General features: G+C 37.3%; 1 protein-coding gene across 1 annotated transcript; it reads right to left on the reverse strand.

The window, feature by feature from the left end:
• Positions 1 to 128: 128 nt before the first annotated feature.
• On the reverse strand, positions 129 to 11515 carry arih1 (ariadne ubiquitin-conjugating enzyme E2 binding protein homolog 1 (Drosophila)). The gene is made up of 14 exons (XM_026175853.1): positions 11026 to 11515; positions 7784 to 7851; positions 7529 to 7676; positions 6365 to 6457; positions 5466 to 5521; positions 3332 to 3398; positions 3022 to 3128; positions 2886 to 2928; positions 2682 to 2753; positions 2236 to 2366; positions 1832 to 1889; positions 1152 to 1412; positions 646 to 758; positions 129 to 562 (listed from the first exon to the last, which is right to left on the reverse strand). Exons 1-14 carry the CDS (start codon positions 11311 to 11313, stop codon positions 478 to 480), a joined length of 1590 nt encoding a protein of 529 aa, XP_026031638.1. The 5' UTR covers positions 11314 to 11515; the 3' UTR covers positions 129 to 477.
• Between the last annotated feature and the right edge of the window lie 913 nt (positions 11516 to 12428).

A 12428-nucleotide genomic window follows, 5' to 3' on the forward strand; every position in this document is an offset into this window, starting at 1 on the left:
ATTCAGCCACTCAGACAAGGATCTTTACCACATATTGCAGACATGGCCAGGACAATTAAAGCTGTGTTGAAAACATTTTCACACTGATGGGAAAACAAAAGTCAAAATCAAAACAGAGTAAAAGATTCACAAGCAAAAAAAAACAACAAAAAAAAAAAAACATGAGGAAAACAAGTTCAGGGGAGGTATTACAATACAAGCCAAAAGGATGTATTTGTTTAATATGGATCTTCTGCTTGTTCAACCCTCCACTCTGTTGCTAACAATACTGTAGTACACATTTTTTTATTACTCTACCCTTTATTTAAATATAATTTACTTTGAAGATTTTGTTAAACAAATCCAGAAAAAAAAATGATGCAAAAGTGGTTGGTTTGCCAAAGGAGAGGCGGCAGAAGGCCTGTGCTGCCCTGTTAAATTGCATCAGCGCTCTAGTTTGTCAAGATACTCAAGAGTCCGTTGCATTGGGACGTGTTCTCAATCCTCAATGTACTCCCACAGGTCCTTCTCATAGCCTTCATGCACGTGCTGTAGCAGCACTCTTCGCCTGCTCTCACAGTATCTACAGACACAGGACAAATTTTAAGCTCCAAAACACACAAAGTCAGCCATGGCATGCACCAGTACAGTTCTTCCTTCACTGACCTGTACTTGTCTTGTACTTTTTGCTTGATGTCCTGCAAGGAATCCTGGGAGATGTCCCTCTCTAGGTAGCCTGACAGCACCTCGGTGGCATTTTCCAGGTCTGCCTGGTTGTTCTGATGAGTGATAATTGCATTATAATCAGATAAGCAACGTCCCACTATATAATAGAGCTAAAGGAACAAATGTCTAATCTATGAGAATTTCTAATAAAGTAATTAAAAAACAAAAAAAAACAAAAAACAGCTCTTCAGCACTTAGTTCATCCATGAAGATCAAAACTGTGTGAATGAAAGAGGGGGAGAGACGAACACAGCTTCCACAAAAGTCGAAAGCTAAAAGGTGTTACATCTGGGGTTGGTGAGGTGTCCAGTTTCGTTCGTATGCCATGTTGGATTCATTCATGCCCGCTGCAAATAATGCTACCAAAATTTTCCAGCACGATAGTAAATATCTCATATAAAAAAGGTACAATCACACTAGTGTATCTGAGCCAAAAACTGCCCTACCTCAAAAATAATGGACTGGTTGTTCTTCTTGAGGTAGAAGGCGAAGACATAAGTGAACATGAGTGTGGAGCGGCACTGGCACAGCACATCCACAGCCTTCTTCAGAAACTGCACCTCAATCCAGGACATGTTGTGCTGCTGCATTTCCTCCATCTTCTGCTTGACCTGAGCATAGAGCTTGTGCTCAAAGCGCAGACTCTGCATGTGGTTCATGTAGCGGTTGCAGTAGAACAGGTACCGCTGCAAGGCTGCCCTGGAGCGCTGCAAACACACATACACACACAGCATGGACTTCCTTTACTGTGAGCACGCTCATCTTTACTTATAATAGACTGTCACTCTACTTTCTCGATGGGCACTGGAATATCAGAGACATACTGAAATGTCTCAACTGTTTGTCAGGTCTGAATCATCATGTAATTATCAGCTTGCTGTACAATTCTTTATAAAACGATATCCAATATACAGATATATTTTAGTTATTGTAAACTATAGAAATGTCATGTTATTTATTTAATCATGGTTTTTCTCCTTCAAGAATAACTGTAATTCATTTTTAGATGTAAGCGTTAACTGGAACATAAACCATGCTTGGTACAACAGTTGAGGCTACTTGATTTTATACATCTGGCAAATAGAAGAACGTACAAAAATTTTGAAGCTTCAATATAACTGATTACCTCTTGAGCATCTCTGGCTGCCTTGGCATCATCTTCATTGTAGCGATTGCAGTTGTACCTGAAATATTAAAAATATATAACTGAGATGAAAAGAGTAATGTTCTTCTCTCTGATAAGCTATACTATGTGTGTTTAAGGTGGTCAAATTCACATTCATATGGCACTCTAACACAGAAAATCGGAATTTTAATCTCTACATCTTTTAGGGCCATTAAAAAAAAAAACCCAAACAAGTGATGATGGAGGAAGTAAGAAACCTGAGCTGTCATTTAAGTGTAGCGAAAAACAACAACAACAACAACAACAAAAAAAAGGTGGAAAAAGTCATCCCCTGTTCTGACATTTCCAGCAGACACTAAAACAAAAGACTCCACATAACAAGCATGTGAGCTAGTGATTCTCACCAGGCTGAGCCGTGTGGTTCCCATGGACCCAGACAGACCCAGCAGAACTCAGCTTTGCAGTTCTGGTTTCGACAAACCATATGATTGCAGCCACCATCTTTCTCAATGGTCACGTGGCATTTTGGACATTCCTGTGAATGAAATTACATTAATTTTATTTAAAAACAGTAATTCAAGGAAATGATTCATGCTATAGACTGAGAAAAAGGCTGCAGAAACAAACGAAGCAACAATGGGCAAGGCCCTGTAAAACTGTAATTCATAGATATGCACTGATGATTGTAAACATTAATTGTCAACAACTGTCAGGTCTGTAAGGTGTGCACACTTTATGACAGGTTATGAGCACACAAATATGTGACAAAAATATAGGGACTTCAACATTGTTTAATCCTATTTAAACTTAATACATAACATGAGAGAAAAAAAACCCTCAGAATCCACACCTTGGTATTTGCTGCAATCCAGTTTGAAGTTTCACTGTCATCATCACATTTTTTAATCCATTTTCTCAGCCACTGCAAACACGTTAAAATAGAAGGAAATGGATTCATGTATTGAATGCTAATCTTAATATTTTTCTTAAGTAGAAGCTGAATCCAAAGCATAATTTTTCTCTAAGGTAAGAAAATAATCTCCATTTCGCGCACCTTACACTTCACAGGATCATGCCAATTTTCTCCACAGTTGAAGCTGAAACAAAGGGAGCAATATCAAACACATTATTCAAAAACTGCAAATAAATTTACAAGAAAGGTTTTAAAATAATAAAAAATTCTCTCTTACCAGAATTGGCGTCCACACTTGCACCTCACTGGCTTGGCATCTGGGTACTGGACTTTGACAACATGATGGCAGTCTGGTGCAGGGCACCACTTTAACAGTCGATTGCACTAAAATGAGTAATGAGACAAATTAGACTCAGAGGGCAGAAATAAGATTTTTGCTTTTCAAAGTAGTACACATATTCAGATTCACAAGACTTTATGTATCCCCAAGGGGCAATTAAGAGACAACCCAGCAGCTCACATTACGGATCAAAGTTTGATATTCAATCTCGAAATACTGTCAAGAAGAAGAAAAAAAGATCTCTTACCTCTACAAAACTATTTGTAATTAAATGCTGGTACTTCAACTTCACTTTTGAATCTGTTATGAGGCGCCTGTGGAAGCAGTCAAATAATATATTAGCCATCATTACAAAACATGGGTGAGATCATCAAAAGATAGCGTTACGCAAGAAAATATGCTAAGTATTACTGTAAGCTGACATGTGAATATTATCTCATTATGAAGCAACATTCCGAAATAGAAAAGTACAAGTTCATATGCAAACTCTATTTGAATGCATGGCCTAAACTGATTACTGAAAATACAGTAAGGTCTCTTGGTAGCTGGTAATATCAGAATGTAGGTTAAGACAATTACTGTCAGCTTAAGAGCTGGTACAAGAGATTAGCGTCCGTGCTTATTCAGGTATATTTCTTTGGACTTTACACTGAACGTGAACAAAGCACAAAAAGGGTCAACTTCAAAGCCTTGTACTGATGGGTTTCTTTTACAAGGCAAAACAAAAGGAAGAAATCCTTTTAACATATGGTTTCTATTCATACCAATATGTTAAAAATAAAAAGGAATCAATAAAGGATGTCTATATGGATTTAACTATATGACTGAAATGTGTGTATTTATAATTTTTACAAGCTTCTGTGTATGTGTATATATATATATATATATATATATACATACACACATATACACACACACACACACACACATATATATACCGTAAATGTCGGGCTATAAGCCGCTACTTTTTGCACAAGCTTTGAACCCTGCGGCTTTTAGTCAGGTGCGGCTTTTCTATGGATTGTCCGTGATTTTTGTCATATCGTAAGACGATTTGTTTTGTGTGTTCCGCTGTTGTACGGCACTACGTTGCCTGGCGGAAGGATCGGGGTTCAAGAGTGGTATGTTAGTCACATGTCCGTCCGCCAGGCAACGTAGTGCCGTACGAAGTAGCGCGAAAAACAAACTTCAAAGTAGCGGTACGCATTCAGCGGGAGTCGTGGATGATGAGCGGCGATAAACTTGCAAGTTATGCCCAAAAAGCAAGTTATGCCCAACTCCACCAGTGGATTCTGACAGCGTGGAAAAGTGTGAAAACATCCACGATCACCAACGGATTTTGAAGGGCTGGACTGCTGCATGATGGAGAGGAGGACACCGCCACGGCCCTTCTGAGGGTGTTCGACTCTGACACTGACAATGAGGATTTCTTTGGTTTTGAAAGTGACAACGAAGGAGAGAAGAAGAGTGGATGACGAAGCCATCCTGAGCCTGTTTGTATCCGACACTGGAGAAGAGGACTTTGGTGGTTTTAGTGCGTAGGAAGAAGAGAAAGATGGTGAATGACTGACTTTTCTTCTTGTTAAAGCTGTGTCACTGCACCTGAGCCTAAAAGGTAGTCCGAATCTATTTTTCTGGTGTGCTGTAGGCTACTGTTATGTACTACATGTGCAAATATGTACCCATAACTTGTTTTTCAAGATTTTAATAAAAGTGATGTCTCCAAACAGCCATCTCTTTCCTGACAATTCCCTTTGTGCATATTCTCTTACATATGATAAGTCAACATTGAAACACCTGCGGCTTTTGGTCAGGTGCGGCTAATGTATGTACAAAACAGGATTTTCCCCTGATTTTAGCTTGTGTGGCTAATATTTAGGTGCGCTTTGTAGTCCGGGAAATACGGTATATACACACACACACACATATATATATGTATGTATATACATACATATATACACACACACATATATATATATATATATATATACACACACACACATACATACACATACATATATATATTTTTTTGTTAATTATGGTCTTAATTAGTGTCCACAAGGGCAACAAAGACGGATACGCTTTCCCATATGACTAACAAACCGCTACAGCATGAGCATACAATGCCCCTTAACCAACCCTGGTGACATCTGGTTTCAAAAAGCTAAGATAATGATGGTGAATACACTCAGCTTCACAATGGGACTTCGATGATGTTATGGCGATTACGTTTCACCTGTATATGCAGTCTATGACCAGTAATGTTGTTTCTCATCTTTTATTTATTTTAAATTCTTCTGGCATATATTTTACTTCTTATGCTATTCATTGAACAATGCCCAATATGTAACAACATAAAAAATATATGCACAGATACTCACATGACTGTGTTGTCATCAACCAAAATGTCACAGCTATGAGCAGGGCAAGAAATGGTCTGTAAAGGAAACACAGAAGGTAGATAATTAGAGAACCACCTTTTGAAATAGTAAAGGCGGTATCAAATAGCACCCTCTGCAATTTGTTTTGTTGGATCACAGTGGTAAAGAAGAGGAAGAGCAGCTGCCCTTTCTGATTTAACTTTTTTAGGCTTGCCCTGTGACAGTTACAAGAACACAAACTCTGTCTAAATGTCAAGTGAAGACAATGAAACCCCCAAAATTACAGCCACTGTGTCATTCTTTGAAGGTCTATCTGCAAGTTAAATGCGCTAAATGTATAAATTAAAAGGAGTGTATGGATGCGTGTCAATGACTGAATAGAATAGCTAACGTAGAACTCGTCACAGTTTTTCAAAGTACTGTAAAATTGCAAAAGAGCAAGAAGACCAAATGACTCATCATGGGAGCGTCTGAAATTCTTAAACTAACATGAACAATTCAAATTATTGCAAAGATACAAAGAAAGAAATGTTGATGTTGCAGACATGAAATACTTCCAAGCAGAGGTGCTGACGCATGGTGTAACAAACAAAGAACAACAGCGTTGAACTGAACACACTATCCCACTGTCATGGATACACAGTTCAGCTTTTTGAGTTAGGATTACACTGATATCCAATCCTAATATCAAATGAGTTGATCTGTAAATTATACTGGTTGGATAGTGGCTACTAGTATCTGTATCTGCACATAGGCTGGTAAGCGAGAAGGTAGACGAGAACTGCTGAGGACTCTTGGTGCCCTCTTACTGTTGATTAAGAGAAAACGGACATTGCCACTTGTTGCAGAAAAGTCACAAGTTCTATTCTAAATAAATCTTAAAATTTTGAAGTAGATACCTGTCCCATTCCTTCTTCAATTATTTTGGTCGTCAGATAATCTCCCCAACACTGCATGCAGAACTTGTGTCCACACTCCAGGCCTGTAAAATACTGTTAAACAAACAGTATCAACAAAAAGCAGATAGTTTATAATTTGGAATGAAACACACAAGGTATGAAAAAATTAGTAACCAAGTAGGAAAAGCCTTCAGAGGCCAGTGAAAACCATTCTAAGAAAAACATCACCTGGATTTTACACTGTTTTAACAACCTGATTGAAATAACACTGAAATGTGTGCTCCAAATGATAATATTCTAAATTCAGACAGTTATGGTAATCCATAGTTCTGACATCACATCATCTTAACTGAAGAACTAAACATGATGATGTGTGCCTTTTATTTACGGATCCATTTTCACCTTAACATTAAACCCTTTCCACCCAGTAGGTTCCTTTACCAATTTTTTAAAACACCAAGCACCTCTGTTTTGAGAAGACTGCAATGTGCACTGCATTAAATAAAGCAGTGCCTGGCATAACTGGTATAAAATAAATTTGGCATACAATATGTTGTTGGGAATTTTTTAGAATCCATTCAACAAAAGAAATGTAATAGACAAGTGACATTTATGTTATTGAACAGCTTTATATTCAAAGAACAATTCTTTTATTAATATTGTTATTGGAGGACAGTTTTTATAAAACAGCTACTGAGTCCTTATGTATAGCTTTGATCAGAGAGATGTAAAAATGTAATTTGTTTTTCCCCCCTTGTATTTTTAATGTCACTCTGGCCTGATGACAGAGTCACCAAATCCAAGGTTGTTCATGGGGAGGAGCTATTACTGAATAAATATGGGGGGGGATAAGTTTGTATCTGTTTATAAAGATCTTATAACATGTATAAGAAACAGAAATCCTAGCAATTTATTTTCTTAGCTGTTGTAACCACCTTTTGTTATGTTAAATGACTTTTAGCAAAGCTTTTAACTAGTCTTTAAAATATAAAAAATAAAACAGGTTTCCCCATTTGTAACAAAACAGGATTACAATGTCCCTGCCTCTGATGATGCTCTCCTGTTGTTTCTCCACTTGCATTACAAAAGTTAAAGTGTGCATTAAATTGCCTGACAACACATTAAGATAGTGGAGCTCCATGTTAGTGTCATTATGTGACTCACAGAGTTGGGGAAGTTCAGATAGCAGATCTGACATGGCATGTCCTGTGCCGATGATCTAGTGTTGATTGGAGGACGTATTCGGGGCTTCTTACTCGGGTTAATGACATGACACTCAGAGAAAAGCTTGTCCAGATTACCATCAAAATACCTGAATAGATTGAAATAAAATAAGCTTTTAGATACGCTCTGCTATGAACCTTTTGGTTGACACTTGTCAGGAAGTTAAAAATGGCCAAGAAATTCAGAATTTCTTACCTTTCCATGAGCTTTTCTTTATCCCAGTTGAAGTGACTGAGAAGAATGCGTGTTATTGTTGCAGGATTCTAAAGGAACAAGAAATAGTTTGTGAGAAACATTTTTGATTTTTACTTGCAACTTCTACTACCGGTAGTTTCAATGAGCTAGAGGGTCCAACGGTTGTAAGGGCTTTCAGGCCTTTTCAGCTTTTAAAGCCTGATTAAAGATAAATATTGAATTAGGAAGGTAAAGGTAATATATTCTATGGCAGGACATTAAACTATTTTGCACATTAGAAATAGGGTTAGAAAACATAAGCAAGTTCTCATATTTGATCTTGCTGTTCACCCATGTACATCAGTGAATGGACATAAAAACAGCTGCCCATTACACTAAATACAACACAAAGCAACTACAGCTTTACAAGTTATCACAAAATTAAATCATCACAATCTAAGGCCATAATAATAGACAATATATTTAGAAAAGTTTGTATTCATTACAGCTATTCAATGAAGCACACTCAGGCATGTATTCCTTTCTTATAACCACAGTAGCTGTTAAAGATGACACAACTGAGACAGTTTTTATTTTTTAAATAAACAAAAAGTTTTAGTCTTTAGAAGTCTGCATGCATATTACACTGGATGAAGCCAAATGTGGCACTTATGTCCCACTGATGTGACAATTGTGATTTCTGATGACTCAAACTAATAAATACCCTACAAAATGGATTTAATCATCATGCTTGATCATATATACCCAGTCCCATTTGTGGCTTAATATAAGGACTTTCCGTCCAAATTGCAGTTAGAGAGCCATAGATGTATAAACACCTATAAAAGTACTGTTTTTGTAGATCTTTTGCCTGGGGGGAAATAAAATAAAAATACAATTTCTAGGTTACTGAAGCCTACACATTGATAGGAAAGTGGTTTAAGTTGGGTAAAGAAAGGATGCAAGGATTCACCCACCAGATGAATCCTTGCAAAATCACCTCCATATCTGATGGAATTATGTTGCTAAATGTGTTCTTACCCACCCAAGAACTATATCATTTTTAGGAGCCGTCCAGAAACACTTTACATTTCTTCCAAATAAAGTAATGCTAACTCACACCCTTGTCGGTAAATGGACCAGTCATGCTTTTGGCCATGTCACTCCCCACAAAGGCCTTTCAGAACCAGGAAAACCACTGGCTTACACCATCATTCTGAAAATACTTTGGAATTATAAAGCGTGTCAGGTTCAGAAACAGGTAGTATACACATAATTTGTTTGTTGTATTCTAAATGTGTAACAGGTATCTCACAAACTATCTGAAAATGTGGATGATGGTGTAACAGTAGCATAAAATGGACTATGTCCAGTGCCAAGGCTGTACAGTTTAGGGAAAGCACTAGGGATGATGAGGAACCTCTCTCCATGTACCTGTTAATACAAATATTTCTTATTATACTCCATTTACTATAGTTCAGGGATTAGAATAACTCTGTATTCTAATGTGAAATTACTGTAAGGTACTAAATTAGTGTTTAACCCAAGTTACAAACTGCTCTTTAAAAATGGGGAAAGCTATACCCTCAAACTACCCATATAACACATAATAATTAGTTGTTTGGAAAATATCTGTGAGATTTAGGAGACCACATGTATATGTTGCACATATGTGGCATCTCACTTGTCAAATATAAAGAAGTGAACAAAAATTAGTGTATTGTCTCCCTAGCCCAATGCCCATTTTACAATTTCAAAGAAAGTGGTCCAGGTTTGTACCAAATCCCACCTAACCCTGTAATGGACTGTTCATTGGCCCAGAAAAACAGCCCTGCTTGTATATCTCTACTTTGGTGCTCACCTTGGCGGAATAATAAAGTCAGGATACACCTTGAGATAACAAAAATCATAACATTGGAAAGGACTGACAACATATTTAGTATGTTCTGACTGTATTATGTACACCTAGCTAACACTAACACACCCTAAAACAGATATGCAAAACATACAACAATGATGATGGTATCGTTTATAAGGGCACTGATTCAATTTTACACTTCCTTTAGCTGTTATTCTTTGTGGTTCCACTGCAAAATGTTCTTCTAATTTATCTAACCACGTTGATATGAATGGGTTGGTCAAAAGATTAGTAGTACTTCTCAGTACCGATGACTAAAGTTGATGTAAACTTGACCACTATGAAGCCAATGCATGTTAATAAAGTACTGGCTTTTTGAAGCATATTCTACAAACGTCATATCAGAAGATCTATGTATGGATTAACTTTAAAGGCATTTGTTGGTGCTGCAAAACCCTGAAAATTTAATAATTAAACATAAACAATATTTAACGGGGATAAAAATCACCGTGTTACTCGTTTTTGCTGTAGAAAAGAAACTGCCATGCGGCCGTAGGGTAGAAAAATAATATGTATCATTATTGGCCAATTTTAGTTTTTAGGCTTGTTTATATAGAAATCAACATAAAACTCCAACGCATTTTCTCAGATACCAAACTGGATGCTGAGTTATCAAGATCATTTTCCATTTTATTCTGAGCTCAAGTGAAGCTCTGTGAAAGGAAATGGAGGCCCAGGTTAACGCTAGCTTAAAGCGAAGAACTTCCCCCCGTTTCTTCATAAATTTCATTGAAAGCTATCGCAAAATTTAACTTTTTATGTTATTGGTAAAAAATGAAATTATCATAACCCGTTCTTTTACATAAGCGTAACTAAGCTAGCATCCCACTTGCTAACTTATCGCTGGCCAAGCCTTTGGGTCCAACGTTAAAATAACACTAAACGCAAGGTTTAGCTTTAGAAATGCAAAATTTCTGAAAACCCAAGTTTCAGTTAACATCTCAACGCACACTATCTGTCGTCTAGCAGGAGCTGGCACTCAACACCATCCTGGTCTAGAGCTTTTGCTGTAAGATGCTATGTAGCCAGCGAGCTAACATTAGCTTAGCAAGCGTTGCTGCCAACTTAGGGATGGGACTACTTCCTGGATGAAAAGTCCTAATGGAAATTTTTACCTTCACATATATAAGAAAAATTTTCATGTCTTCATTTTAACTACCAAGTTCCATAGTGCAATTATCTTATATATATGTAAGTTTAGTTTTCTATAAATCTCATCATTGTTCTCAAACTGTCAACTATAACAAGTATACTACTGGAAGGCTAATGGTTTAGCTAATATCCACGGCCTGTTTTTACGCTAGGACCCCGATCTTTCCTGATGCTGTCATACCAAAATACCTACCTGGATGACCTCGTTGACCTCCCTAATACACTCGACCATATGCTGGAGGATCTGCTCGGCAGTCAAAACTTCGAAACGGTAGTCTTCCTCCTCTTCCTCGCCCGGGCCGTGGCCTCCTCCGCCAGTCTCACCGCACTCATCTCGCTCCCCGCCGGCCACCACGGGATCGACCAACTCCACCTCCCCGAGCTCCAGGGTGTCGTCGTCGGGTTCCTCTTCATTGCTGTCCTCGCTACATTCCTCCTCGTCTTCGTCGTATTCATAGTTATAACCCTCGTCTGAGTCCATTCCTAGCGCGGTTATCAGCAAGTGACAAGCACACCTAAAGGTCTATAGCGTATGAAACGTTGATCCGAGCCCGTTTTTCAGCTGCGGCGAAAATAACAACAAAACGTCGCCGCTGCTGCTAAGCCAACAAAGAGACACAGCGTCACCAACTGACGACTGCCTTACGTCAGACAAGCAGGGCAAGAACGGATGTAAAAACATTTAATATAACAAACTTTTGCTTTAACCTAAATGTTTATAAAAAAAAACAACAACAACTAATTCAAATAAGTACGAATTTGGAAAATTTTCATTTATAATTGAAGAGTCACATCAAATGCAAACGGAAAATACTTTCGTTCTCATAAATGAAGGCTAGTAACAGAAAAAAGATATAACGTGAGTTGTTTATAATTTTAAGCAGTGATTGCATGTGTGTGTCTGTTTGTGTGTGTTTTATATACCAAAACAGAGTTATAATAGTTCGGTCTTTAAAAAAAAAATCTGTATTTTTTTTAAATTATCATCATTTTTAACATTCTGTTGAATTACCTGTTGAATGAGTTTCGTGAGTGAGTTCGGTCATTTCCCTTTACTTTTCATTTAATACATTTCATTTAATAAATTGATTTGGCTATATAAATAAACTTGAATTGAATTGAATAAATGGATCGCTAAAATTAATTCGAGTAGTAGAGTACTTCTTAATTAAAGTTTACAATGACTTAAAATAACTTACGTTTACTTATATTTTAAAGGGATGCTTATATATATCCGGGTCAGATTCTGCGGTTCAGGCAGCACATTGCATGACACATTTGCAAACACTTTGTTAAGTCAGTTGTGTGAGTACGTCCCACTGTACATGCTGCCTTAAACCAGTCTTTTATACACACACACACACGTAGGAAAATATCTAGTATACATATATACATATACATATATATTGTACATATATTTATTAGTTTCAGGTTGGCCATTCTTGTATTTTGCTCGTTTGTGTTGTTGTGTTTGCACATCTCTGTTGCTTGTGGGGCTCGCACACAAGAATTTCACTCGCATGTGCTGTGCCAGTGTGCCTGCACATGTGATGTGACAATAAAAAGTGATTTGATTTGATTTGATATATTTATATA

This window comes from Astatotilapia calliptera, chromosome 7 (genome assembly GCF_900246225.1).
Source record: "Astatotilapia calliptera chromosome 7, fAstCal1.2, whole genome shotgun sequence".
Taxonomy (NCBI): domain Eukaryota; kingdom Metazoa; phylum Chordata; class Actinopteri; order Cichliformes; family Cichlidae; genus Astatotilapia; species Astatotilapia calliptera.